The sequence below is a fragment of the Colius striatus genome, chromosome 10 (assembly GCF_028858725.1).
Source record: "Colius striatus isolate bColStr4 chromosome 10, bColStr4.1.hap1, whole genome shotgun sequence".
Taxonomy (NCBI): domain Eukaryota; kingdom Metazoa; phylum Chordata; class Aves; order Coliiformes; family Coliidae; genus Colius; species Colius striatus.
In genome coordinates this window covers 20,274,123-20,301,071 of record NC_084768.1, presented here as the reverse complement: position 1 = coordinate 20,301,071, position 26,949 = coordinate 20,274,123, and the positions used below count along the sequence as shown (strand labels likewise).

General features: G+C 42.4%; 1 protein-coding gene and 1 non-coding gene across 3 annotated transcripts in view; both read right to left on the bottom strand.

The window, feature by feature from the left end:
* COP1 (COP1 E3 ubiquitin ligase) overlaps positions 1-26,949 on the bottom strand; it is a 128,584-nt gene that overhangs the window by 1,783 nt on the left and 99,852 nt on the right. For both annotated transcript variants that reach the window (XM_062003461.1, XM_062003462.1), the window contains exon 19: positions 1,289-1,333. In XM_062003461.1, the coding sequence (XP_061859445.1) occupies positions 1,289-1,333 (45 nt within the window). The remainder of the gene's footprint in view (positions 1-1,288; positions 1,334-26,949) is intronic.
* LOC133626326 (small Cajal body-specific RNA 3) lies at positions 15,827-15,961 on the bottom strand. Its single transcript, XR_009819414.1, has one exon. It is a non-coding gene; the product is annotated as a small Cajal body-specific RNA 3 (non-coding RNA).

Here is a 26,949-nt window from a genome sequence, read left to right as displayed (position 1 = left end):
CCTGTTGCTGCTGGATTCACTTCAAGATTTCAAAAGCATCTGTGCATTTTGTCCATTTTTCTAAGAAGGAAGTGACCAAAGTGATGAGCAACCAGATTCCAAAGCCTGCTAAATAAACTACCAATGAATGAGAGGCTACAGCATCACACAGTGCAATAGCAGCAGTCACCAGGCCATTCCTGGACCAAAAAGAAGGAAACAAATACATCTTGACAAGCAGTCAGACACAGGTCACTTGGGTCTCTGCCCATTCCTGCTTTTGTTGTGAGATTTTTTTCCAGAACCATTCAAACCAGCAACACTGCTCTGGCTCCAGAGAGCTGCTGCTGTCACAGAGACACGAGGGGAAATCAAGATGAGGACCTGAGCTTCACAGGAGTGACAGTTCAGCATGTAACTTTGCAAACAGCAAGCAGATCCCTTTATTAGCAGCCACAGAAACCCGCTAGGGCTCTGGGCTAGGAGCTAACAGTGTTAATCACCAAGGCTCAAAAGCATGGTGGAGGCCAATGCTGCTGTGTACAGTCTGGGATGGCATCAGACCTGGGGTTGTCTGGATGATCAGCACCAGCCTAGGTCTGGGTACTGGTTTTGCTTGGCTGTCTGACAACAGGTGCGTAAAGAAGGACAAAGTCTTTTTCCATATTACCTGACAATTCATAGATAGAAGGACATTGAACAGATAGTCTGGAAGACTTTGAATTTAAAGTGCTGAAAAACCTGGCAAAACACTGGTGTTTCAGTGCATGGGCAAGGCTGTTGCATTCCCAAAACCCTGTGCTGACGGCTGCTGTAACAGCCAGTCTGGGTGCCAGGAGTGAGCAAAGCCAGAGAGCACCCCTGCTATTTCCAACACTGCTCCAGCCTGCTGCACACCAGGACCTCAGCTCTCAGCTCTGCTGCTCCCTGTGTTGGAAGCAGCAGGCAGAGGCTGGGCCCTGGTTAATGCTGCTGAGTTAAGGTGCAACCTCTGTGGCTGCAAGAGCCAGCATGAGCCCGGGGAGCTGCTTGTGCCATCCAGGCCCTGAGGAGGAGCAGCAGAGGGCCAGCAAGTTCTGGATGTCTGTCAGCATCTTTCCTATACCTTACTTTAACTGGGGCACATTGCTGGGGCACTGGCTGCTCACTCTGCCACGTGCCAGAAGCAAATGCATCATTTAAATGACTAACTTCTGCAGTTGGGATGACCTCCTCTAATGGTTTCTCCTAGCTGCACAGCTTCTCTGACCTTGCACTTTATCAACAACAGATTCAAGCTTTTAAAGAGGAGATGTGTGAAATAACTTACCTTAATTGTACCCTGACTGTTAGCAGCAATCAGCACGTTGGACTCCTGGAAAAAAAAGAGGAGGAACTATCACTATCTGCCATTGCCTTTTTTTTTAATCCCCTTTCCCTTTTTTGGAAGAAAAAGCAGAGAAGCAGCAGTTGTTTTTATCTTAAATATTAGAAGTATATCTAATTCCAAAGCAATTTAACTCTTCCCATTTCCAAAGTGCTTTTAAGGCTAAAAACCTTTATAAAAGTTCTACTACCTTGAAGAATTAGAAAGCAGTAATCCTTAGTGCTTCCACAGAGCGTTAAATCTCCAAAGCAATTTACAAACATGAATTAATCCTCACAGTCTCCCTGTGAAGTGGGCAAATAATAATAATAATAATAATACTTTTCATCTTTTGGCAGCATATGGACAAAGGTCTGCAGTACCCTAACTAGATAGGCTGATCATGACAAAACCTCTGGGTGCAACCTCTCCTACAGCCAAGAGGTTTCAGACAAGTAAAACAAAGAGGAGAAGGGATCTGAGAGCAATAGCAGGTACATCAGGTTTGGAAACAAAGATAAACAGAGATGGCTCCAGCCCTGCTTTAGTCAGAAAGACAACATCCATTTACCTCCTGCCAATTGATGGAGTTGCCTTTGGAGATACCCTGGTTATCTGCAAATTAATGGTCTGCTGCATTAGTCAGACAACCTCCAGGCAAAAACTGGGAGAGACAGCCTCTACTCTTCAGATTGCATTCCTGATGCGACCAGCAAGTGCAAGGGCACCCTCCCAAACCAAAATCATTTAGACAGGGGGGAATCCAAAGGAACAATACCCCTCAAACCCATGAGTGCCGTGGTGCCAGCCCCAGAGAGCTGAGGTCAGACCCTGCTCCCAGAGCCCTGTCCCGCACCCATCCCCGCGGCTGCGCCGTGTGCTGCCAAACAGCTTCTCTACAGACAGCTGATATCTCCTCTCAGATACAATTTTTCAATTTCTCTCACTGCTGCTATCCATCCCCAGACAAACCTGCTGTAATTATCCCATCACTTAATACATGCATCTTTAATGACCTTGGTGACTAGAATCCACCCCGCTCAAAAGGGAGTGGACAGGTAGCTCAACACAGCCCCAACAGGGTCACACTCTGTCTCGCCACGAGCTCTGGGGCTTGGCACAGCCACCAGCTTTGAAGCAAAAGGAGAAAATTCCTCTTCAGTGCACAACCCCACTTCTCAGGTAAGAGAAGCCCTGTGGAGGAACCACTGGGCTAATTGTTATAGATAAACTTGTTCTCCCCTGTCCTGGTACAATCATTAGGGGATTAAGTTAAGCCTCCTGATATTATCTCACCAATGGTTCTCCATGTCAAAGCCTCTGAAAAGAAAGTATATCCTCAAAGGAAGCATATATTCCCATTTGCATTAATTTGGTGGCTAAAAGAGTCTAATTCTGTGAACAGCTTCTGGTTACTAGCATTAAAATCCAAGCTCACCCCAGGGGGAGGGGGGAATACCGATATAAATGTGGTTCGGAGACTAAAACAGGGACTGAGATGCCTGATAGGATTATGGAGGCAAGGGAGAGATATTATAACCTCTCCAGCGTGCATTACAAGAGACGTGAACTTCTGAGTATAGATGATCCAGGGTCTGAATGATTCTTGTGTGCACTGCAAGTGATTGGCAATTCATCCTGCTGCTGCAGTCTGCTGGGGTACCACTATAAATGAACTGTGGTTCAATGAACAGTTTTACCTGCTAAATAAAACAAAAACGCCAGAGGGTAATATACTCTCACTCCCTTGTTCTTCAGAAGCCACCGGTGGTTTGCTTTTTTCCCCCCCCGCCCCCAGCAAGGTCTGAGCTAATCACCACTCTGCTGCATTCATCCACAACCAAGAGACACAAACAGGAGCAGACAGCAGCAAAATTAGCAGCAAATCTGTCATGGAACAAACACTGACTTGCTTGTTAAGGCACTCTAGCACTGCTTTTCCAGGAACACAGCTAAGTAATTTGTTTTTAATCCTCTAAAGAAACAATTCTCTTCCTTTTGTGTTGCTTGTAAACCAGTCAGTATATTCAACACGTTAAACACCTAAGCAGGTCATGAAGTTGCTTAGACATGTAAGTTTGTTACCCTTGACAGTCCTGAGCATATTTAACCAGTATTTTTGCCAGGACATATCTGAATGGAGTCACCACATCCTCAAAAGTTAACCACCATGACCACTTAACTGGCAGAACATCCATTTCCTCTACCACACACAACTACAAGCATCATATATCTCAGACATGAAAAACAGGGTATCACCTTCCATTGTGATTGTATGTTCTACTTCTTCATAATCACTGGGTATTTCTACACAGGGCAGGAAGGCTGAAATGCTGGCTTTCCTCATCCCTCCAAAATCCATTACCTGCAGGAGCCAGGAACTCCCATAGCAGAGTCAGGGGTATGTTGGAGATGCCCCCGAGTTGTCCTGCTCTGAAGAAACCAGCTATTGACACATCTCTTCTACACATGCACATTCTCCTATGGGTGGTTAACACCTGTAGTCCCTTCTTAACAGGAAAGTGCTAGCTGACTTTGCTAAAATAAGATTGAAGAAAAAAAAAAAAGGGAATGAACACAACAAAAATCAAGATATGAGAGTTTACTGCCTGGCAAGGTAACAGCATCTTGTTCCATACAGCATCGCAAGTACTATTGCACCCTAGTGGAAACCCACCGACTGCAGAACCTGACGAAACGTGGCAGCCTCTCCTCTGCACATCAAGGCAGAGGAGGAGACATGGAGTGGTGTACTCAGGTCCCCCGTGAGGAGATTATGTGGCATCTCAACAAGCCAGGGACAGCCATAAAATTGACAGGAGACAGCTGAAGAGGTTTGGTTCTGTTAGGTCAACAGAAAAGAGCAAAGCTCTGTGGATGCCAGAAGTGTGCATCATCTTGTCTCACGGCACTATATATGAATTTAGAAAGGTTAATTGACAAATGTAGGTGCATCTCAGGATTCATGTCAAGATTAAAACAAGGTGCAGGTCCAGAACTGCTCTAAGAAGCTAAGACTTATGAACAGCCTTCCACATATGTCAACTTGCTCTTCAACTACAGAGACAATGTTATGAGAAGTCTGAAGTTCCTTGACATTGGGAAGGATTTGACTCCAGCACAAATCTTTGTTATTACCTACAGACTGGACACCTATCCACATAGAGATTGGTATTATGCAAAATAAAAGTTATAAATCAGTCCCAAGAGCAAAGACAGACCAGACAGACGCAGCTCTGTCCTGAATCTGACATGTCCCCATCTCTGGACATGGCACTGGATGAACACAACTTGTCCACCCACAAGAATTTAGGAGCATTTGTCCTTGGGATTTGAAAGGGTCTTTCACTGATTGCAGCAAAAGAAGAAATTTCTGTAGCATTCTTAATGGCAAAGAAAAACAAAATCAAATTTAGGGCCTTCCTGAGTAGATGAGATACCTGCTACATTCATCATTCAAAGGACATTCAGTGACAGCTGAGTTTTGAAGCACACTGATTTCCTTCCCTCCTAGATCAGTCCTGTATTTGGATGGCCCTGGGGAAGCAATTTGTGCAGAGATGGAAGGGAGGAGAAGGCAAGTCTGGCTGACTACTGGCATTCATGCCAGAGCAGTCAGCATTAAGACAATCAGAAATGCTCTGGATGTTCTGCAAAGCTTGAGGAAATTCAGTGAACAACTGAAAAGTCACCAGAGCTGCTTCAGTGCAATAGGGAATAAAAGACAGCTGAGGTTGTAACCCTTCCATTCTTGCTTTACATCTTCCTGCAAGAAAACACTGTGGTAGAGAACAGAACTAAATGAATTTTACCCCAGATGGACAGCTGCTAAAAACCACACACAACTCTCCTTGGAGGGACACATGCTGATATCCAAGCAGACTCAACTCCACGAGACAAATGAAAGCTCCAGACAGAACCTCTATCTAGTAAGCTGGAAACCCATCCTCTCAGTAACCACAGGGCTCATCTCTAGCCTTCCCTCTCCACTAATAGAGTGTCATCATGGACACCCACCTGCAGCCACAGTGCTCCAGGAGATAAGAACTCTCTCCTCTCTTGATAATGGGCTCACTCAAAATCACTGCAGAGTATTTTATCATCTTCCTTTTCTGACACAGAGAGTCTGTCCCAAAGGAGCTCAGAATTGACAAGATGAGCATAAATCATTTGCATCTTCTCTCTTCCTTTAATACAATAATTTGTGAGACCATTTCTCCTCTGTTATCCCACATATATCCATATATCCATATTTCCTTACAGTGAAACTCAGGAGCTCACACTGAGAGAAAAGCTGGAGCATGGTCTAGGCAAGAGGAGGAGCCTGGATGCTGACTTTGAAGCATCTCAGTCCCCCTGTTGGGAGTGAAACTGTGAATCAGAATATTTATGTGCGAACATAACCTACACTTTTATAGTTTATAAACGCAGTAGTTTTGTGAATCTAGTCTTACCAGGATCAGAGTCAGAGCACCTGAAGGTTGGGAACTGCAGTAGGTAACTAACAACCGCAGCTTTGACTACATAAGCCAACACACAAAAGATGCAGCAGCTCTGCTCTGTGCCATTAGACCAGTGAAACTGGCCTTTAAAGGAAAAAATGTTACTCAACTGTTTCCCATAAGGCCCATGCTGAGGGAGGAAGAAAGTTTAGCTAAAGGAGAAATTATACACCATGGACTTATTTCCTGCTTTTGCACTCCCCTCTTACTTTCTACAGATACATTGCAATCATGCACTGGGCTGAAAAACTTGTTCCTCAGGATTATAAACATGCCAACAGCGAAACAAGATCTCCAACTTAGGTATGTATATGTTCATGCCATGAACTGGAAGTTTTATGTGACACTTTCACTGTATTATAAATAATTACAAGCCGTGAGGTTTCTCTTTGCTATTCCCCCTTTTCTGCACAAATAAACCATATTTGCCTTCAACTTCCAGCGCAGTTGTCATTGAGGTAAGTGTGAATTTTCTGGATTTTCAGCTAAGTTTGCTCTATGGATTCACAGTCAGGATTCTTAAAAGATCTTATTTTAAATTAACAACTTCTCACCTTCCCACCCCAACAGACGTTTTTGCTAACGAATGGCTGGTTTGTCAGCAATTCTCTTTCAAGCAGACTTGGACTCGCTGCCAGTGAACCCTGAACAGTTACTCAAAGGAACTGGAGTCTAATTAAGCAAAGCTGTTGATACAATGGGAAAATATACTGGGTGAGAAAGCTTGCACTCAAGTGGCCATTGTCTTAAATTATTTACGGGCAGAATAAAAGTATACAGCTGAACTAAATCTAGTGCTGTTTGTACAGAAAGCCCTTTCTTTAAAGTAAAGCTTCTCGGTCCTTACTGAAAATGGCAACTATTACTCAAGTGCTGGCTTTTAGGACTGAGCTGCAGATCATCCACAAGACATACTTCACCATAACTTTTCCCATCGACATCACGGGTGAAGTCTTTTCACGCATCAAAATACATGAAAGTGACTCACCTGACAGACCAACCATCGCTGCTTGACTGCTCTTCACCTTGTAATTAGCAGATTCTACTGGCTTTTCACTCTGATTCCCCTGAGACTTGGTTATTTTCTTGTTGCACGATTCAAGTCAGCTTTTGTTTTTGAAAAGAAATTACAAATTCTAACCTAGGAAACACGACGAACCTCCAGAGTACAAAAATCAAGAGGTTTTTAAAAGCTAAGCTGCTAGATTAAATCTCTTCCCAGCAGGACAACGTGCTGCACGTGGAACTTCATTTGCTTTTTTCTATTGCTGCAATACAATCGTTATCAAAGAAGGGGTGCACAGCGGGATGGCTGAAGTGGTGCACAACCCTCCACCTCCCTGTGTGCCACAATCTGTGCTATCACGCTCACCTAACAGTAATCCCTTCTGAATGATTTTAAGGGAATATTATCTATACTGAGAACATGAGGCACAAGCAGAAATTAATTACTTCTTTCAACTGAGCACTTCTTTAAAGAATGAGGTCTTACAAGAGATGTACCAAGACATCTCAAGAGCAGCAAAACCCAACTCCTTAGGTTTTAAACCTGGAACAGAACTTGCATGCCTAAATTGTGTCTTTTAATTCTTAGAAATCGTATTTTTATCTCCTTCTCAAGGCAATTCCTTTGTACACACAGAGATAAAGCCTCCTTCTGCTTATCTGGGCCCCTATAAAACCCCAACAACTCAATATATCTGAAAAAGGTCTTGTCTGTGCATCCTTCTAGATTCAGTTGCAAACACACAGTTGTTTGGGTTTTTAAATTTATAAATGCTATACAATTACACCTGCACAACATAACAAAGGTATTTTCTTAACATATTAACCCACAGATTTACAGCTGACTGCACTCCTTTGGCTCACTTTCTACAGAAAGACAAGCCTACAATCATATGCACTCGCATATAGTTTCTTCTCACGTATGATTTCATGGACACACCATAAAGGGGGAGGAAAAAGGCTTTCAAGCAAATTAGTGTTTTCATCACATGCAGAGTTTGCAGCTTCTGCACAAGACGAAGCGTGTCTTGCTAGGAAACCTGTGCAGATAGAAATTCAACAGGTCCTTGAATCCCTCCTCTCATTTTTCTGCAATTCCAGACTTTAACCTGTGTACTAGGGATGTTTTTATCAAGTTTTCTGACACTTCCACAGCTGGTATTTTCTAGCTGTTACTCTCAGTACATTAATATATCCCTCTCTCCTGCTCCCAAAAGAAGCAGTTTTCTCATTTTTGGATCTTGCACTTTATGCATTTTTTTAACTCAGCTTCAGACCAAACTCAGCACAAGTTGATGCTGTGTAACTGGAAGCTTATTTGCTATCATATATATATATACACATACATGCACACACCCAAGGCTCTGTACTCACAGCACATGAGTGCCCAGAGGAAAGCAGTACAACGCTTGCTCCAATGACACACAAGTAAGTAGAAAGCTGTATCTCAGTCAACTGAGAAATCGCTTTTTCCTAGCATGACCTTTCTTTTCAACATGTATCTCAAGAAAATAAGATCAACAAAGGCAATTGAAGACCAAGCTAGAAGAAAATAGAAGTATGCATGGGTAGAGTCCTGCACACAGGCACCAATTTGCTCGTTTCCACACCATCTTCTGAATACAAGATGGAAACAGAAGCCTATGATATTGATGAGAAAAGGGCAAAGAAAGCTCTGTGAAGGCAGGAGACTCAGCCAGCAAAATCCACTCCTGGAATCACTGGTACATTACAGACAACTGCTTCTGTAATTTAGTCATTCTGGAACAATAAAGCTGGTTTTGATGAGCACCTAATTTATTTAAAATTCAAGGTGATAATAACTTGTCAGACACTTATTATTCTGCATTTACTGCAAAGCAAAGTACACAGCTCTTACAGCTGTTGCACACTCCCCATCAGGCAAGGTAGGCAGACATCTGTTAACATCAAATGATGTTGGCATTAATCCCCCTCCCCCAAAGGGCAAGTCATCTCCTCCTCTATGTGTGGGAATATTGAACTCCACTGCCTATCTGTGACGAGGTCTCTAAAGCTACTTGTTCCTACAGTTGTATATCCTCAGATTTCAGATGGTCCCCATAAACAATATGCTCAAGGCCTTGGAGAAAGTGGCAGCAGTATATAAATAGAGCTTGCAATAAGCCTACACAAACCATATCCATAAACATGCAACACATTAGCATCAATATTGCAAAAACCACAGGAAATGGCCAGGCATTAGTTTAGTGAAAACAGCTTTCAACATCTATTCTCTTAATACTCCAAGCTCCCAAATATTGGTTTGGCAGTTCTACATAACACAACGCTGTACATCGCTTGACAGTTGCACAGTCAAAGACCTGTGCTCCTACCACTGATACATTTTCCTCCTTTTTCTTCTACTGTTTGTTGCAGTCAGTCATTATATCATGCTGGAGGTGATGAATTTAATCTCTCCCTAGCCAAGGTCATGCTGCCCTGCCCATCAGTGCTGCATGTGGAAAACCCAAGCCCCGGAGAGCTAAGCATTACTATTGCTGCTGCTTATGCCTCCCTTCCAAACCCTCATCAGAAACAGAACACATGATCTGAAAAAAGGGCCATCAATCTGCATGAGAACATTCAGAAATGTGATCTAAACCTGGTAGTTTTAGCTGTTGACTTTGCACAAACTAATGGCAAACCGTTAGGGATCCGGGCCCTAAACAGAAATCAGTAGAACATGAAAAGCCTTTTCAGTCCAAGCTACACTGAATTAGACAGTCAAGTAGTGCACCCTACAAGCATACCCTGTCAAGAGTGCTACAGTCCAGTCCTGAAAGCACAGCAAGGACCACTACTTCCCAGCTGCTGCACTGGGAAGGAATGGATGCTGGTAGGAAATTCCTGAGAGATGCTGAGACATCCTTTCCCATGACTCCAGCTCCTAAGGCCTCTTTAATTTACAACACACTCCTTGCCCTACTGTGAAGGGCAAGCTCCTATTTGTTTGAGCCCTATTTAATAATGTTTAGTTGGTTTTCTTACGTCTCTTTCTTTCACACTTGCCGTTCTCCCATCACTCTCACCCTCTCTGCTCTTCTTCCTTCTTTTTTAACACGGCAGCATTTTCTCTTCCAGCTCAACTGCATCCAATGCTCCTCAGTTGCTCAGTTCCCTCTTTCAAATCTTCTTCACACTTGAATCAGCAATTCCCTAGTTTGTGCAAGAATGCTTTCATCTTTCCCAGACCATCTGTCCCATATCCTTCAGGGCTTCTGCATTTGTGAGATCATTGTCCCTTGCATGGAATCTCTCAACAAAACCCTACTTCCAGCAGTCCTTTCTTGAGTTTTAACTGCCTCTTCTACAGCACCGTGTGCCTCCTCCCACCTCTTTCTCCCTCCCTTTATGAATCCACCTTTGAAAATCCTGCTTACAGAACAGTTTCCTTTCTAATCCTTTTGCCTCCAACATGCTAGCACCAATGCCAATGTGCACAGTTTTATTGTGTTTAGAATGGGAATAGATGACCATTAACCTTCCTCTCTGGCACCAATATCCAATCAACCAACTGTATCTGCCCCCACAGGCCGCCTTCTCAGCTCTGTACTTCTAGGTACCTGAACTCATTACTGCACTAGGATGACATATCTCTTCCTCCGGTCTCTGCCTAGGCTGTCAGTTATAGCTCATTCCCATATCCACCCCAGAAACATCTGCCTAGAAAAAAATAAAAGCCAGAAGACAGAAGAATGTAAGGGGGCAGAAGCATTATCGTTAGAATGAAATGCCATGACACTTTGGGGGAACAAACTGCTGCTGGGCCAGGAGCTTTCACTAGAAGGTGATCCATGTCAGCAGCTTTGAGGACACACATATGCCCCAAAACTTCTTTCTTTCATGCTTTTTTCCTTACACCCAAGGGCTAATACCACACGTCAGCTGCCATACTGAACTGGAGCACAGTCCTCCAAAGGCTGACAAATGGTTTCTAAGTTGGGCCAAGAGAGATCACACATCTCCTGCATTCTGTGAAGCTCAGTGTACAGTTGATGCTGCCAGGGACTTCCCTGGGTGAGGCATTGGAGTTCAGATCTTAGTATTAAATCAATCCCCACACAGAAATACCACAAAACAAGCTGTTAGCTGGTCCAGCTCCTCCTTCTCTTCTTCTCCTGGTGTCATTAGTTTCAGTTTCTAAACAGCTGAATGATACAGGCTTAAAATTGACCCAACCACCTTGGCGTTGTTAATATTTTACATTATTAAGTCTTAGTTCTCTAATGCCAATAAATCATTTATATATGCACATTTAATTAACAATCCAATCAGTAAAAACAACTTAGCATTCGCACAGCACATTTTATCAGAGGAACCAAAGACACATTACAACATTAATTAAGTGTAACAAATGCCCTGTTGAGGTAGCTAAGTATTATCCTACTTTGACATGTGGGGAAACCGAGGCAACACACTCAGTGGATTTGCCCAAGGTTAATCCAGATGTTCACAATGAGGCACTGAAGAGAAAAAGCAGGGAGAAATACCACTGAGATTTCACTCTGCTAATAAGTGTTCCTTTTCTCAACTGCAGTATATGCTGTTGAGAAATCTGTTCCAGATGCATTCCCCTCCCAAACAGACTAAGTGCACAAACCACTGTTACTGAGTGTGCTAAAAATCAACCCTGAACTGCAACAGCCGGGTAGGTGAGGCTGAATACACTAGGTCCAACATGACACCCAGCCAAGGGTTCTTAAGAACACTTAATGACCCCTCCCATCTCACAGCTCACATCTGTGCACACATCTATGCTCAGAGGATGCAGGATACTTACCTAGCATTCACAGTTTCTAGACCTGAATCAGATTCTGGTATCTCCCCCGAGCACCCCAACAACTCATCCAATCCTTGGGGAGTGTCATATCAGGCTCCCATGACAGGAGCACAAGAGAAGAGCAAGAAATTCTTAAATGACACTGACTCTGCTCCCAACCCACTGAACAGTTACAAACCTTGGAAAGCATCAGGGGTTCCAGTACTCTCACTCTTATATGAACCCACAGTTTAACCAGTCTTTTGGGCCACGAAGAGTCCCTCCTGCATCTCCTCCTCCCCTTCCCACAGCCAGATGACAACCCTTGCAGCTGTCCCAGACAATGGTGACACCCGCATCACTGTGACAGCTCTGTTTGAGGACATGCTTCTCTCTGCCTTCACTTTAGGTTTCCCAATTATCATGTCAGGAAACATTTCAGACTCAGATGATGTCTACTGTTGGCCCCTTTAATCCAAGTGAGTGCCACTCACAGCTGGATGGATTTCCAGAAGTTCTCACTGAAACCATCTCTTCATCATCTTTGGCAATTTGATCTTTATTATTAAGGGATCTGAGTATCTATATGAAGTCTCATGATGGTAGGGTGCAGTTTTCCTCCTCCATGCAACAGGATGTACAAAGTGTTGCTTACATGACAGTAACCATCAAGTCACCAGTTCCTGCACGGATCTCGGTCTGAGATAAGGTGTGCAGAAGATTAAATAACACAGAATTTCACCTAATTAAAGCAAGAGAGAGAAAGGCTTGACTAATGTTAAGGTATTAAAGATACCGTAGGCTTAAGACAGGTTGGATAAAGCCCCAGACCAACCTTTGCAGAAAGAGGCCTTGCAACCATGTAGCTGGTGGAAACATGTGATGGCCAGTGCTAGCGGGCCAGGCTGGAAGGAAAACTAATCCCCTCACATGACATCATCCGTCAAAGCAAAAATGGAAGAACAATTAATGCATTACAACCACAGATGGCGGCAATCAGTGCAGGAGAACGGGTTAATCATGGGAGATGTCAGGAACAACAAGGAAGGCCAAACTGAGTCAGGCTGGCTGGATCAGCATGAGAGCAACCCTTTGGCAGGAACTCATGAAATGGTTGATGGATTGAGGAAATCAATTTATTTTAAACTGATACTGGATTCATACTCTGCTACTGTTCATTTCATATAGTTTGGCTGTCAATTCTTTGGGGCAAGAAGCTTTCACTTGCTGTCTGTTTGGACAACACCTAGTAAATTGGATTGCCTGATGATTGTAGCTTCTTTGCACTGTTCTAATGAAAAATCACCTCCACCTCTAAGATTGGCCCAACACCAAGTTGCAAAAAAGAATCACATTAAAGCAACCCAAATTCTGACATGTAATGTGTATGTTTTAACTGTAATGACATCCCCTTGAACATATCCATCTATTGTTAAGTGGGATTCCCCCATCAAACCAAACCCAAATCCTGATACTACGGTATCCCAAAACCACTCAGCTTTGAAAGTTCTGGACATATGTTAAAATCCTGACTGTTTCATTAACAGATCTCAGAATAACATTGCAGGGGGACTCAAGTGCTCAATACCTGCAAAACACATTAACTATTCTGAATGTTTGCTCATGCCAGCTGGTAAAGAAGGATGATGGTTTCACTGCATCTGCAAGCCTTCTAATTGTGTTACTGGCTGAGCCAGAAGTCTGGCAGCCATGGAAATCAAAGCCTTCATTTCTCTTTAATCCAGGAGCAGTATATTTAACAGCAACAGGAACAGAGCTACAGTTCTAAGCGTTGGCAGTGAGGATACTGTCTGGCGAGGGGGAAACAACAGCAAACATTAAGATGCTGCATCCCTAGCCAGGGCTGCAGGAAGGGAGGACAGGGGAACACACATTTGTGTGGTGAGAAGAGCTACAGCACGGGGAGGGGAAGTGAGGCACAGCAGGAGAGCAAAAATATCCCGTCCCTGGATGCTGCTTCCACCCAAAAAGCTGCAGCTGCTTGGTGGAAAGAACACCTGCCTGTAGGGTGGCCCAGCCTGAAGACGCATAAGCCTCTACAGGAAATATATATATAATTTTTTTTTCCTCTTATATTTTCTATGTGACCCATACATATGTGTGCCACAGAAGTGAAGTCATCAGGACCTGGGGAGATAAAGGAAGGGACAAATTGTTTCTGGTAGAGTAAAATCAAGGCACAAGCATTAACACTAGCATGCATATGAGCTTCACAAAATTATACTTATACCTATTTGGGAAAGAGGACTTAGATTTAAGGAATCAAAGTTTAATTAAGATAAACCAAAAGTTTCCATTAATCTTGAAAGAAATCACAACCTGCTGCTCTCCTTCAGCATCCAATTCAGCTAATGTTATAACAAGATTGAGTGCAACACTACATGCCTGAAACCCTCTGCAATGCAGACAGGGTTGGACACATGGTACCAAATCACATGGCCTTCTCTAGTCTGTAGAAACAGGAAGCTTTCTCTCCTCAAAACTACTGTTTTAAAAATGTCCTGAGCACAGTAGGCAAATATTTTCCGTAGCCAAGGCATGCAGGAAAATGATGAAGGAGAAGAGATGTTGATAAACTCGAGATTGGCAATGAAAAATGGCTAGAGCCTACACCTGCAGGCAGCAGTTTCTGATGATATCCAAAACTACATTTAATGCCACAAGATTGCTTTTGAGTAGTAGCAAGGTAACATTCCGGTTATACTCAAATTTTCTCCCTGCATATACTCGAGTCACAGGGCAGTGTTAAAAAAGTTTACTGTCATTAGATAAGTTCATTGATTGCAAGACAGAGGGGAGAAAAATAATCCAAACTCAATACATAGTTCTTACTAGAGAGAAATTCCCTGTTCTTTCATTCTTCTTCCACTTCCTCTCTCCTCCCGTTGCTCATTCACTTCCCTACAACTTACCTTTCTCTAAGGAATACCAGACAATAGCCCCTGATTTCTAAATTGCATTTGCTATTCTATTAAGCCTCTACTAAGATTGAAATGGGCAAACTGAGAGGGACTCGCCTATCAGGCATTTGCTGCAATACTAGATGAGAAGTCACCTGAAGCTCTCGATAGGCTTGTCTTTTGTTTACGGCCTTTAAATAATTCAGAGAGTGGAGTTGTCAAGCTGAATCTGCAAAGCTCCCTTGACTTTGGACTTACGCTATTAGACTGCCTGCCTATTGTTTATAAAGACAAAAAGGAAAACATTGCAGGATCATATGTCTGCATGAGAGAGGAGTCAAAGTCTAGAAGAACAAGGACTGTCAGGACAGAAGACAAAAAAAAAGCAGATGAGAAAGCTGAAGTAGGCAATACAGATGTAGCAGCAAAGCAGGAAGAGCAAGTTGCCAGTTTGGTTGTCTTATAAATAAACAATGCTCTAGTAGTTTCTTGTGTAATATTATGACATTTTTTAGAAAAGGAAACCCCAAATGTAAATGGTAACTTTAATTAGTAATTAAAAGCACAGGTTCCCAGCTATACAGCTGCAGCCACCTCTCCCAGATCTGCCTCACTCCTGCAAACCAGTGACAGTCATTAGGCAGTGGACCAGCACGTAATAATCATGCCAAACCTCAGAGAGAGCCCTGACATCCCTTCTCCTTCTCTTCCTTTTTTATTTTCCTGTTCTTTTTGAGTAGACAAAGATTTACTAGGTTCTGCCTGAGGTGGCAGGAAAACCACAGGTGATGGCCCCTGGCATCCCAGGAAGCTCACACACTCCGAGGTGCCTTTTAGATGTATTTATTGTATTTTTGTTAATGGCTCTGGGGCATGCACAGCTTTGATGGGGTTTTGCACAGTCATTTTCAATCAAAGCTGCAAACCAGGCTTTATAGCAAATGATTGTTCCTCGAAGCAGCAAGAAGAATGGGGAGGGAAGGGGAACCTCAGGACATGTAGCCCTGCTCCACCCATGCATATCTCTCTAACCAGAACATAATCACCTCTACTGCCAGTTTGCTAAACCCAACAAGGACTTTAAAGAAGAAAAAGGGCCTTTTAATACAAAACCCAATAACTATGATTACAGTCTACCAAGATGGATTAACTCTTGGCAATTATACTTAGCTCTGGATGCTGCAGACAAAACTCTGCCCAAGGGCTGTCCCCACATGGTGAGGTGTCACAGCTGGGCAGCAGCCACTGCTGAGGATGCTGCAGGAGCTGTCTTAGCACATTATGGGATAATACACGTGTGTGGAGGGGAACGATCTGGTTTAGCTGTCTCTCTTAAACCAGACAGAAACCTCCACTTTGCTTTAGGAAGACTGCAACAGTGGACAAAACATATTTCTTTTGCCCATGACTGGTCCCAGCTGGCCCCAGCAGCTTCCAGTCCTACAAAATTTCATGATTAAAACTGCCTTTTATTACATTGCCTTTTATCCTGGGCTTCTGACCGTATCAAATCCTAAATGAAACATGATGTAATGCATGCAAATAACCTGAAGAAAAGAGGATTCAAATAATAGGGAAATATCATTAAATGGGAAAGCTTAACTCAAAAGGTCAAAATCATTCTAGTCAGAAGAAAGAGATGCTGCATGAGGTGCACACACACACCCAATGGCCTCAGATGCGGCACCTACACCTCCTCTCTCACTTGCTCGGTGAGCGCCAGCTAACAGCAAGGCCTCAAGCCGCAGTGCCTTAATAAGTCCCTAAATCTCCTGGCCTTGAATATGGTCCTAAACCCCAGGGAAGACCTCGCCAATAGTGTGCTGCTTGCCAGTGTCCCTACAACAAGGCCATTAAACAGCAAGCTGCTTCCCTTCACTTGCCTCCTTTTTTTTTTGTTGAATTTTAAATGTGGTAGATGCATCTGAACTAAGTACTGCCAGCTCCAAAACATTACCCCGTTACAGCCCCTTCCCAGGTAGGAGTCCCGAAATGAACCGAGAGGCTGCCAAGCTCATTGAATTAAATGTTTCCCCCACTTTCTCTTGGCCTTCTGAAAGGGTGAGAAACCAGATGATGTCCTTATTTCCCTTCCAGGGGAAATCCAGAGATTTAGGACAATCTGATGGCTCTACACACTTCCCACTGGAAAACAGGAGATCAAAAAGAACCATTAATTTTTGTGCAGTTTTGTTGTTAACATCACTGCATCAGCAGTGAACACTCAGAGTCAGCAGCAGCAATGGAGAGCGGTGGTTCGCACTGAGGCTCTGCTGGATATGCTGCCCAATGGGCTTGGATAGCTGCAGCTTGAGTTTGTCCTTCTTTGGGTTTCCCAGAGAGGAAACAAAGCTGCATTAAGGTATTAAATTTTCCATTCTGGCCACTCCACAAACCCAGCAGCAGCTCACCTAATGGCAGACCTTTAAGCTGTCACAGGCTTTTGCAGGTGGAGTGAGCCCTTCTTATTGTATGCCAAAATAATTTGTAGCTAATTATACTGCACAGATTTAACCCACTCCATAAAAAAACTCCTTAATAACTTTATTCCAAAAAAATCTTGAAAGCATTTTACTTTCTAAATGAGCCAGCAAAGGAGGAAAAAGCACCCTCCACCTGTACTCACAAGCAGCACTCTCAAGCTCCAGGTTTCTCAGCACCGCAAGACCAAAAAAGGCCTTCAATAAAGTGAGATCTGGGTAATGTTCTACATCACTGTTTAAGGACAATTCAATCATCTTTCTTCTGGATTAAAGTCTTGCTCCCGATTAATCTTAACAGAGCAATGAATAGGAAATCCACGTCCCAGGAAGTACGAAAGATTTTATCTTTAAACTCAATTCACAAGTAAAATCATGTCTCTTACAATGGATAATTCTGCTACTGTTCAAGTTATTTTCACACAGTCAGTATAAAAAAAATTATCTCTAGATATCTCAAATTGAAATGACTGTTTTTAACTCTTGCTGTCATTTTGAATGCATGCAAAGACTAACAATACTGTATCAAAAAGAGGATCTTAACAATCAAGAAATCCATTAAGCTATCAAAGACACTAATAGCAAAAAAGGAAGTTTAAAAAGACTCAAGTGTATAAAGAAAAAAAATAGTCATTTTTCTACTAAGAATATCAGAGTGAACAAAACCCCTTGTGTTGTAACACAGTACCTCTGATTTTATAATATCCTTCAGCTACATAAATATTAGAATACAAACCCCAGCTCTGCTGACAAAGGGTAAGTGAAGACAAACAAACACTTCTGGCATTTGAGGTTTTTTTTTTTAGCTCATCTGCTTTATCCTCACTCAATTTTAGATATTCTTTCTGAAGAGACATTGCTATTGACTCACTCTTCAACAGACACCACAGAGTCAGAGGAAGAAGCAGGTACTCCCTACTTTTGTCTCAGTCTGACAATACCTCAAATGTTTCAGAACAAAGATGGTGAGAAACACGAGACAAAATATAGTGGATATAAGAAAATAATTGTCCTCTGTCAGGACTACACATGACTTATTTCTTGTCAGAGCAAACTCATGTGTACTGCAATAACCATCAGCAGAAAAGCTCCTTTGAAGAGTTCATGATCATTTACTGCCCCAGCTATAGTTTCCAAAGAGGAAATATATGCTAATATAAAGAAATGGCCTCTAAAAAAATAGGACTTTACACAATATGTGTCTGTCTGGATAAGGAGAGATGAGACAATAGAGCTTGGTTTGCGTTACATTCATTACTTCATTAACTTCGATTTATTGTGAGCTGGGCTCAAATTCCACACTCATGTGTTAACCAAAACGAATACAAAAGCCCCAGCCTGTATGAGGATACAGTTGTCTGCATCACAAACTCATGTTAAATCTGCTTGCAAAGGAAAACAATGGAAACTTCAAAAATCTGTACAAAAATGAGTTTTCACAGCTCCCCTCCCCACTGCAGGACAGTTAACTCCCAGGTTCACAATGAGCAGCAAAAGCCAAAGATTTAGTGACTGTGGTAAGCTTACAAAGAGGAAACTGTCCTTGTCCCCACTTCCACGCTCAGAGAGCTCTGCTCTTGGGGTGTAGAGGGAAAACCTGAGAGTCCTACGACAGGAAGAAAAGGAATGGGTGCACAAGTGGCCAAGAGGCATAGGAGAGGGTCTGAGTTTGCATTCCAGCATTCACTGGGAAAGCAGCAGCCAGATTGCATCCCTTCACGCTGTTACCATACATATAGCCAAACATTGATACAAAAGAAATCTCTAAAGCACCATTTTTAACTTGTGCAAACATCTGAGCATCTGCACAGTGACTTTTCACAGCATGGATCTTTGTTTCAAAACTCATATATATATATATATATATATTTACCTTGCCAAAAGTAAGCAGAGAAAATTTCCAAGCTTCCAGTGCAGGCTTCTGCCTGCTCTAATACTACAAGAAAAGTTTCACAAGTCACTAACACCATTTTTACTTCAGATTTTCACGCATCTCCCAACTGCTTAAATTTCTTCTCTTGCATTGTCAAGCCAAGCCTGAACCTAACAAAAACAGAAAGCTGACAGCAAGATTAATCTTTTTGTACTAAATAAGGACATTTGTATTTTACTTCCAGCTCATTTTCTCTCCGTTTTTTCTTTTTTACTCCTGCTGACCCAAAATTCATCTTTTCAAATGCCGGATCTAACGTGTAAGTTGTGAAGCAAGGCACACACAGAAGCATTATTAACCTCCTGTTTTAATCAAGGATATTTCACTGCAAATGAGTCAAGACATCCCTCAAGCACATACTTCCCAGACAAGACTGGCTTGACATTATTTGACGGTTGGAAGAACCTTGGCCAGAGCACTCTGCTTTGTAGAAGGTCTTTCTCAGAAGAAAAAAGCAACGAGGTCTCAACTGATAAACCTAGAAACTAGGAAGAAAAAATTACGTATGCCTGATTTACACTCAGAGTCTTGGGTATCAATGCTGAGCCTCTGCCAGCACAGGTAGCAAGGAGGAATGCAGCTTCTCCTCCCACTGCTGTTAATTTATGTGCTATCTGCAGATTACAGGTAAAAGGACTTGTTTTTTAAAAAAATATTTAATAGATCTGAACCAATCTTTCCTCCCAGTATCTGTAATATTGCTTATCTTCCTTCCACTATCTCTCATTATTATAAGTAAATGGTGAACAATGCACTGTCTCATCTGCCAGCTCCCCAGGCTGCCCCAGCTATACTTCTCTGCTTAACTTAATATTCCCTTCAGACATACTAAAGTAGAACTGGATAATCCAGTACTGCACCAAACAGCTCACTTCTCTCCAGCTTTAGCAACCAGATAAGAGTTTTGGAAGAGATTATGATATACAATAACATATAAGAGACATAATTGTTTGGAGTAACACTTCCCTCACAGAACTCAAAACAACTCAGGCCAGGGTGAGCACAACCCCATTCAGATGCACAACCCTGCTGAATTAACAGTATCATTTCTGTCTAAAACGTACTCATGAAATTACTAAACATAACTTTCCTGCCATACTGGCTTTCTCTTCCTTAGAAAGAGCTGATTATTACTATTCTGTGTGTATCCTGTATAAAATAATTACCTATCTTAACTACATCCAAGTAGTTTCAATTCAGACACAAGCTTGCTTTCAAAGGAGCGACTTTTCACTTTTCACTCCATGCACACAGCTAGCTCATCCAGCATTAGCTAGAACTACATCAGAACAGCACCAAAATAAACCAAGTCTTATTTAAATAGGTTAAAAGGATAAAAATCCATGTTGCTGTTGGGAAATCAGTCTGGAGCAGTTGTTTTTCAAAGGAGCGTCACAAAAGCTTTAATTCTTGCTTTACTAACATGTAATACAACTGGCATCAAAGCTGGGTTTCAAAATGCTTTGGGGTTTTGTTACCGATAACAGAAGGGCAGAAACCTTATGAAAACCCTTAGAACAGTTGCCCAAAGCCAAGCAGTTAAGTATATTAATGTAGAGACCTACATAAAAGTAAAGCTTTTGCAGAGAAAACTACCTATGCACAAACGCTTCTACTTCCATTTCACCTAGAGGTTAACTAATCAAAATCTTGTGCTGGAAAGAAAAAAAAAAATCAGTTCATATTTTTTCCACTTCATTTAGACTCTGTAAAACATTAAATCCTGCCATTAAAACTGCTTAATTAGGAGCGCTGGAGTGAAAGGTTGATGTGGCTCATGAGCTGTGACAACTGAATAGTGGTGGCCTGGCAGGACTTAACATTGGTAAACACACTGAAGCATGGGGGGGTAAAAGAGAATAATATTGTGAGGGTGCTTTGACTGTAATTGTAGCGGTGTCACTTGTCAGAGGGTTACAAATGAGGTTATAAACCCACCTTCAAACAGCAGTGACAGCAGACCACCAGCGGCAAAGGTTTCAAACACCCTCACTATGGGAATTCTGCTGCTGCATTGAAGCCAACTTCAAAGGCAGTGGTTAACCCAATGCCAATGGCTTTTCAGAACCAACTTCACTCCCTTTTGCTTTGCTCTTGCTGGTCTGAAGCCAGAGTCCTGCCTTCAGCACTAAGTATTGAGGAACATAGCTTTACCCCTGCAGCTCCTATCTTAAATGACACCCTTCATCTGCTTCATAAAAACTGAATACTGCCTAGCTTACTGAGATTAGCTCCCAGCATTCAGGTCTCATCTCACTGTCACTTTGTGCCAACTAGAGACTTCAGCAGATAGATGGCACTTCAGAAAAAACCAAACACTCAAACTCAGCATTAACCTAGCAATAGAAAGAATAGCAAAGGCTGCTCACGTAGCAGATGCTCCAACTCAGAGGAGATGAGCTCTGGTTGGAGCTGTAGATCAGGCAATAGGTGTTGGCTCAGTACATGCAAAACTTGCCTAGCTGGTACAGTGACTTACTGCTTTCAGAGGCCTCTGCTCCAGGAAACTATACATAACCTATATTGTAACCGTTCCCCCTCACCACCAGGGACAACTATTCCTACCCAAACACTGTCAGTTGTGGGGGAAGAGAGTAAACATGCCTGTTGCCTCTAATCCCTGGGAGAAATAGAGAGTGAAATGCCCACAAGACAGGGGCATAACACTAAAAACAAGCATGAGAAAATAGGATCTCACAATTCACAGCAAGCAGGTTTCCAGGCAGCATTTGAAGGAAAAATCCCAAAGCTTAAGACAGGTTCATCAGTTCTTTAATCAGCATCTCTAGAACCCAGCAGGATATATATCAGGGTTCAAATCAAGAGGCTCAACAACAGCACTGCAGACATTGGATGGGAAGCAAAAACAGTTGGTCCATTATTTAATTCTAAAAATCAAATACTCTGAGTATCAGTCTGCTCCTTTTCTCTCTCCACACCAATATACAAGGCTGACCCTGAGTATGACTCTTACAGAAATAACTTTCTATTAAGTTGTGTTGTTTGGGACACAGTTTGTACAAAGGGCCACATGGTACACACTGCTGCCACTTTCAGCTTGTACTTTCTAACGTTATTTTCAGTAACAAGTTGGAGATGGAGTCAAGAATGAAGTCCAGGTTCCAGGTAAATTCCTGACTTGGGTTCACCTGTTATAAAACTCATACTTGACTAAAGAATTGATGGCTACTAAAGCAGCAGAGTCTCAAGAGGAGCAAAATATCCACTTAGAAGTTTAATGATGGCTGCAGAGAGTTCTTTGCCTTCACAGTGTGTATCATAGCAATACAATTTGTGATTGCATCAGGATGCCCTTATTTTTTAAAGCCTAGGAAACAACAAGAGCCTGCTCGGACCTCTGCTTTCATCAGCAATGAATTGCAAACCATTATTTCTACAGCTGCACCACTGGAATCAGCTACTGGAGCTGTAATGTCAACAGCACTCAAGAGTTATGTCAACCACTACGTCATTCACTTGCTCTAGGAAAGAGACACCACTAGCAAGGAGGACCTCAGTCCTATCAACAGCATTCTGTCTACTTCTCTTGGCATTAGAAGAGACACATTGGTAGGCAAATATCAGCTGCAAAAGTCTGAAAGAACAAACGCTGTCTTCATTCAAGAGACATGTGTGACTTTGATCTGCTTTCACTTCAAAAAAAACCCATCAACCCCTTGAAAATTTTCTGTGATTATGCAGGAAAAAAATAAATATATGCCTCACCTTGCAGAAGGAGAGAGACACTGAGTTTGCAAATGTAAACTCTAAATCAACACAGAAGAAAAAACTCGAGCTACCTACATTTCTTGGAGAAGGTATTCTTAAAATAGAAGCTAGAATGATATCAGAGTGCTGCAGTACCACAGGGGACCTGAACTTCCCGAGCCGAACAAAGCGGCAGAATCATCCCCTCTGCTCACAGCAGTGGCACGGCTGACTGATCTGTCTCTAGAAAAGGAAGAGTTAACTCAAAAGCACGCCACTGAAACAGCAAAACAAATGGTGCAATACACTCTCCCCCCCACCAAACACACTGGACTGGAGAAGCACGGCAGAGGTCACGATTATCAGGGACTTGCCTGGCTCCTTTCACCCCTGCACAGACTGCAGCAGCAGCACAGTCCAGCAAGCAACTGCCCTCGCTGGGAAGCAGCTCAGAGAGTGTCCTGCAACTGGGGAGAGGCAATATCGAAAGGATATTTACCAATAGTTTTCTTCTACAGAAGACTCAAAATTAAACACTTGCTCCTAAAGCCTGTAATCTGCATAATCACATTATCAAGATGGTCTTTCATATCAACCAAAGTGTCACCACACTAAGATTTCAATATAATGCATGAACTGCTAATAATAGAGCACAATTTGGGTTTTTTCTCCCCCCCAAAGCTCTCTGCAGTTAGACTCCTAAGGATTGTCATGGGAAGTAAAATATTGTTAGTAATCTTGAGTATTTTTTAATTAACTCTCCTTAGCCACAGAAAAAATAGAGCCCAAAACGAGCATGTGAAGAGATATAGATAGGAAATTTTATGAGCATGTTCAGCACAATGGAGCATACATACTGAACTTGCAACATCTTTTATCAGCAAGGTAGAAATTATTCTGCATATCAAGAGAGTTTTCAAGCAGCATACAAAACAAAATATACAGTGTGCACCAGTATACATGAGTAATATGCTAAAATTTGGGAGAGGGGAATCAAGCATGCATGATGTACGATGTATCTTTTGATTTCCTGGGTTCCACTTGTTTTGAACAAAGACTTGAGATTTTTCAAATGAATAAGGAAGCAACAGACATGAAATGGGTATGATGGAAGAGAAATAAAACGTATTTACTACTAAAGAAAGCGTGGAGTAGAAAATAAAAAAAAAATCAAAGAAAACTTCTTGTTTCAAGCATCGCCAATGGCCAGAGAGCAGAGGGCATGTCAAGAGGAGTGGGAAGCCATCACACTGACAGCTGTGAGCTTCACAGCACACATGCTATGGGGCTCAGATTCCACAGGAGGGAGGGAAATCTTTGAAGATTTTTCAGGAGAAGGAGAAAAGGCGGCAGAATAAACCCAAAGTCACATCTTGCTTTTTTAAAAGCTGATCATTCTCAGTCTCTCGTAAACTGCTGTGCATTTCAGTCACGAGAGAGAAGATGAAGACCACTGTGTTTCCGGGATGAAGCAGCAGCCTACTATCACACCAGAGAATAACTTGCAATTATATCCTTTTGGGAGATGCTGTGCATGATGCTAAGGGCCAGCCCTGATCTAGGAAAGAAAGAATGAGTCAGAAAACAGCAAGTATGCTGCCTGAAAATACTGCGGTTGAGAGCTATTCCCACTGTTGTCTGTGCCACAGCTGATAGCAGCGGCAGGCAAGGGAGAGCTTGGGTCTGATCACTCCAGGCAGGCATTTATATCTTGTAAGCTCTACATCACTACCAAGGTATATCTCAACTGACATCTGAGCAACTAGTTGAGGATGCTGCAAAAACAAAACAACACTGAGTTGAAGTTGGAAGTCAAAATTCTCACCAATTTTGAGACTTTTGATTTCAGTAGCAAAGCAGAAAAAAAAAAAAAAAAAATCAAGTCTTACACTTGTTTTCCCCTGAAAATCCCATTGGAACTCATATTTTAAGTTACAAGAGATGCATTTACAGTCGATACAAGTTACTTAAGAATGACATTGCATAAGCATTCAGTTATTTGGGAATGACAAAGGAGGTTTCCTTTCTAATGTTCATAAGTCATTCAAATTAATTAGTGCTTTAAAATGGCAATGAATCACTTCCTGAAATAATTTGTATTGGCTAAATTAATTCCAGTGAAGGGAGCCAATTTGCTGATTGTAAATTATCAGAGTCCCTGACTAGCTCCCGTGTACATTGTGTACCATTTATTAGGCTACTGGGAAACAAAGGATGGCTACTTTTCAACAGTGAACAAGATTACAGCCCTATTAAGTGACCAGCTGATTTTGGTACAATTATTGGTTTCTATTTAAAGAATTCAAGCCAGACATCATTAAGGAACAATGCTGAATGTTCAGGGGAAAGGAAGAATAAATGGAAGAAAAGCTGCTTTTCTGAAGAGAAGCATAAAAAACCCCCCACTATTTGAAGGCAATATTTCCATCGGTTTAGATTAACACAGAGAAGTTCGGAGACGCAAGACTAATTATGAAGATACTTCCATCGAATGAGAGTGCCTCAAGGCAACCTGAAGCCTGGAGTCTCAGAGACTGCTTCTTTCGCTCATGGCTAGATGATTGTTTTGAGACTCTCCTAAATTAAAATGACTTTTGAAGAGTAACAGTGACGTGAGAAAACACACACATGGGTGTCTCTCCTGTCAGGCAGAGGAGATGTTTTCAGAGCATTGCCATGCTGCCACTTAGACAACCTTCCCCCTAAGCACCAGGAGACCTCTGCACATACCACCATCATCCATCCACTGCGGCAGGATGACCTGGCTAAGATCTGGGAGTTCTAGTGGACAGCAAATCAAGCATGAGCCAGCGATGTGCCCTTGTGGCCAAAAAGAGTGTGGCCAACATGTCGAGAAAGTTCTCCCTCTCTGCCCTGGTGAGGCCTCATCTGGAGTCCTGTGTCCAGTTCTAGGCTCCCCAGCTCAAGAGGGACAGGGAACTGCTGGTAAGAGTGCAGGGCCACCAAGATTATCAGAGGACTGGAACATCCCTGAGGAGGAAAGGCTAAGAGACCTGGAGTTGTTTAGTCTGGAGAAGAGAAAGACTGAGAGGGGACCTTATCAATGCTAATAAATACCGAAAACATGGGTATTGACAGGATGGGGCCAGTGTTTTTTTCTGTGGTGCCCAGTGACAGAAAAAGGCACAAGCTGGGACAAGGAAAGTTCCACTAGAACACAAGTAAGAACTTTCTTCTGAGAGATTACTGGAACAGGCTGCCCAGAGAGGTTGTGCAGTCTCTTCTGGAGGTTTTCAAACTCACCTGGACACATTCCTGTGCAAGTTATCATGGGGAACCTGCTTCAGCAGGTTGGATTATTGATCTCTGGAGGTCCCTTCCAACCCTCACCATTCTGTGATTTCTTAGCACCCTTCTCCATGGATTTCCCTTTGTTACCACTCCAAAAGGAAAAAGTACTATGCACCTAAAGCTTTACTTAAGCTAATTTGCATAGCATTCTTCTGCTTTTAACTGCACCTCCTCAACATTTCTGCTTGAGAAATTTTTCCCCAGCCAACCTGCTTATCATCAGTAATGAATACTCATGCAAACAGGTACAAAATTAAATGGCTTCTTTACAGTGATTATGATAGATTGAGCCATGCTTAATCTACATAATCAAATTGTTTCTGTGTTCAGCAGTAATTCCTTTTTGCTGTCCTGGGAGCAGGTTCAGCCTTGGTTTCTCTTTCCACAGTTTCTTTCTGATAAGACTGGGAAAGGAGCTACTTGAGATACAATTAATACAGCTATATGTGGGGTTCATCTTGAACCCTGCAATATGGCAAAGCAGCTCCAAACAAAAGGCATTACCCTCTTTAGGGAAGGGGAAAACATCATGTAGGACACACAAGTAGAAACCAACCTCCTCCAACTACTGTCCATGTAGCTAGACATTACTAGAGTGATCCAAGATAGATAAAAACATCTCTACTCATCTAGCTACAGTGAGCTAGTACCAATCACTACTATAGTTTCCTTTCCCTATGCCAGAGCATTCTTACATGCAGAGCATTGCTTGCTTACATGCTAATGAAATAGAGGAACATATTTTTCAACCTCAAGACCAGATTCACATTTCAAACTGAGCTGGCTAAATCTTGCTAAGGTGCCAGAAACAAAGAATGGCACAGGTACGTTATAAAACCTTTCACTCGGGGAAAACAAAGGATTTGGTTCAGGGCAGGTTCTGAAAAGCACTTCTGACTCATGTTTATAAAAGTTACTTGGGCCACAAGCACCTTGAAGCTTTCTCTATTTTTAAATATTGATCAATTTTTAGAGTAAAAGGAG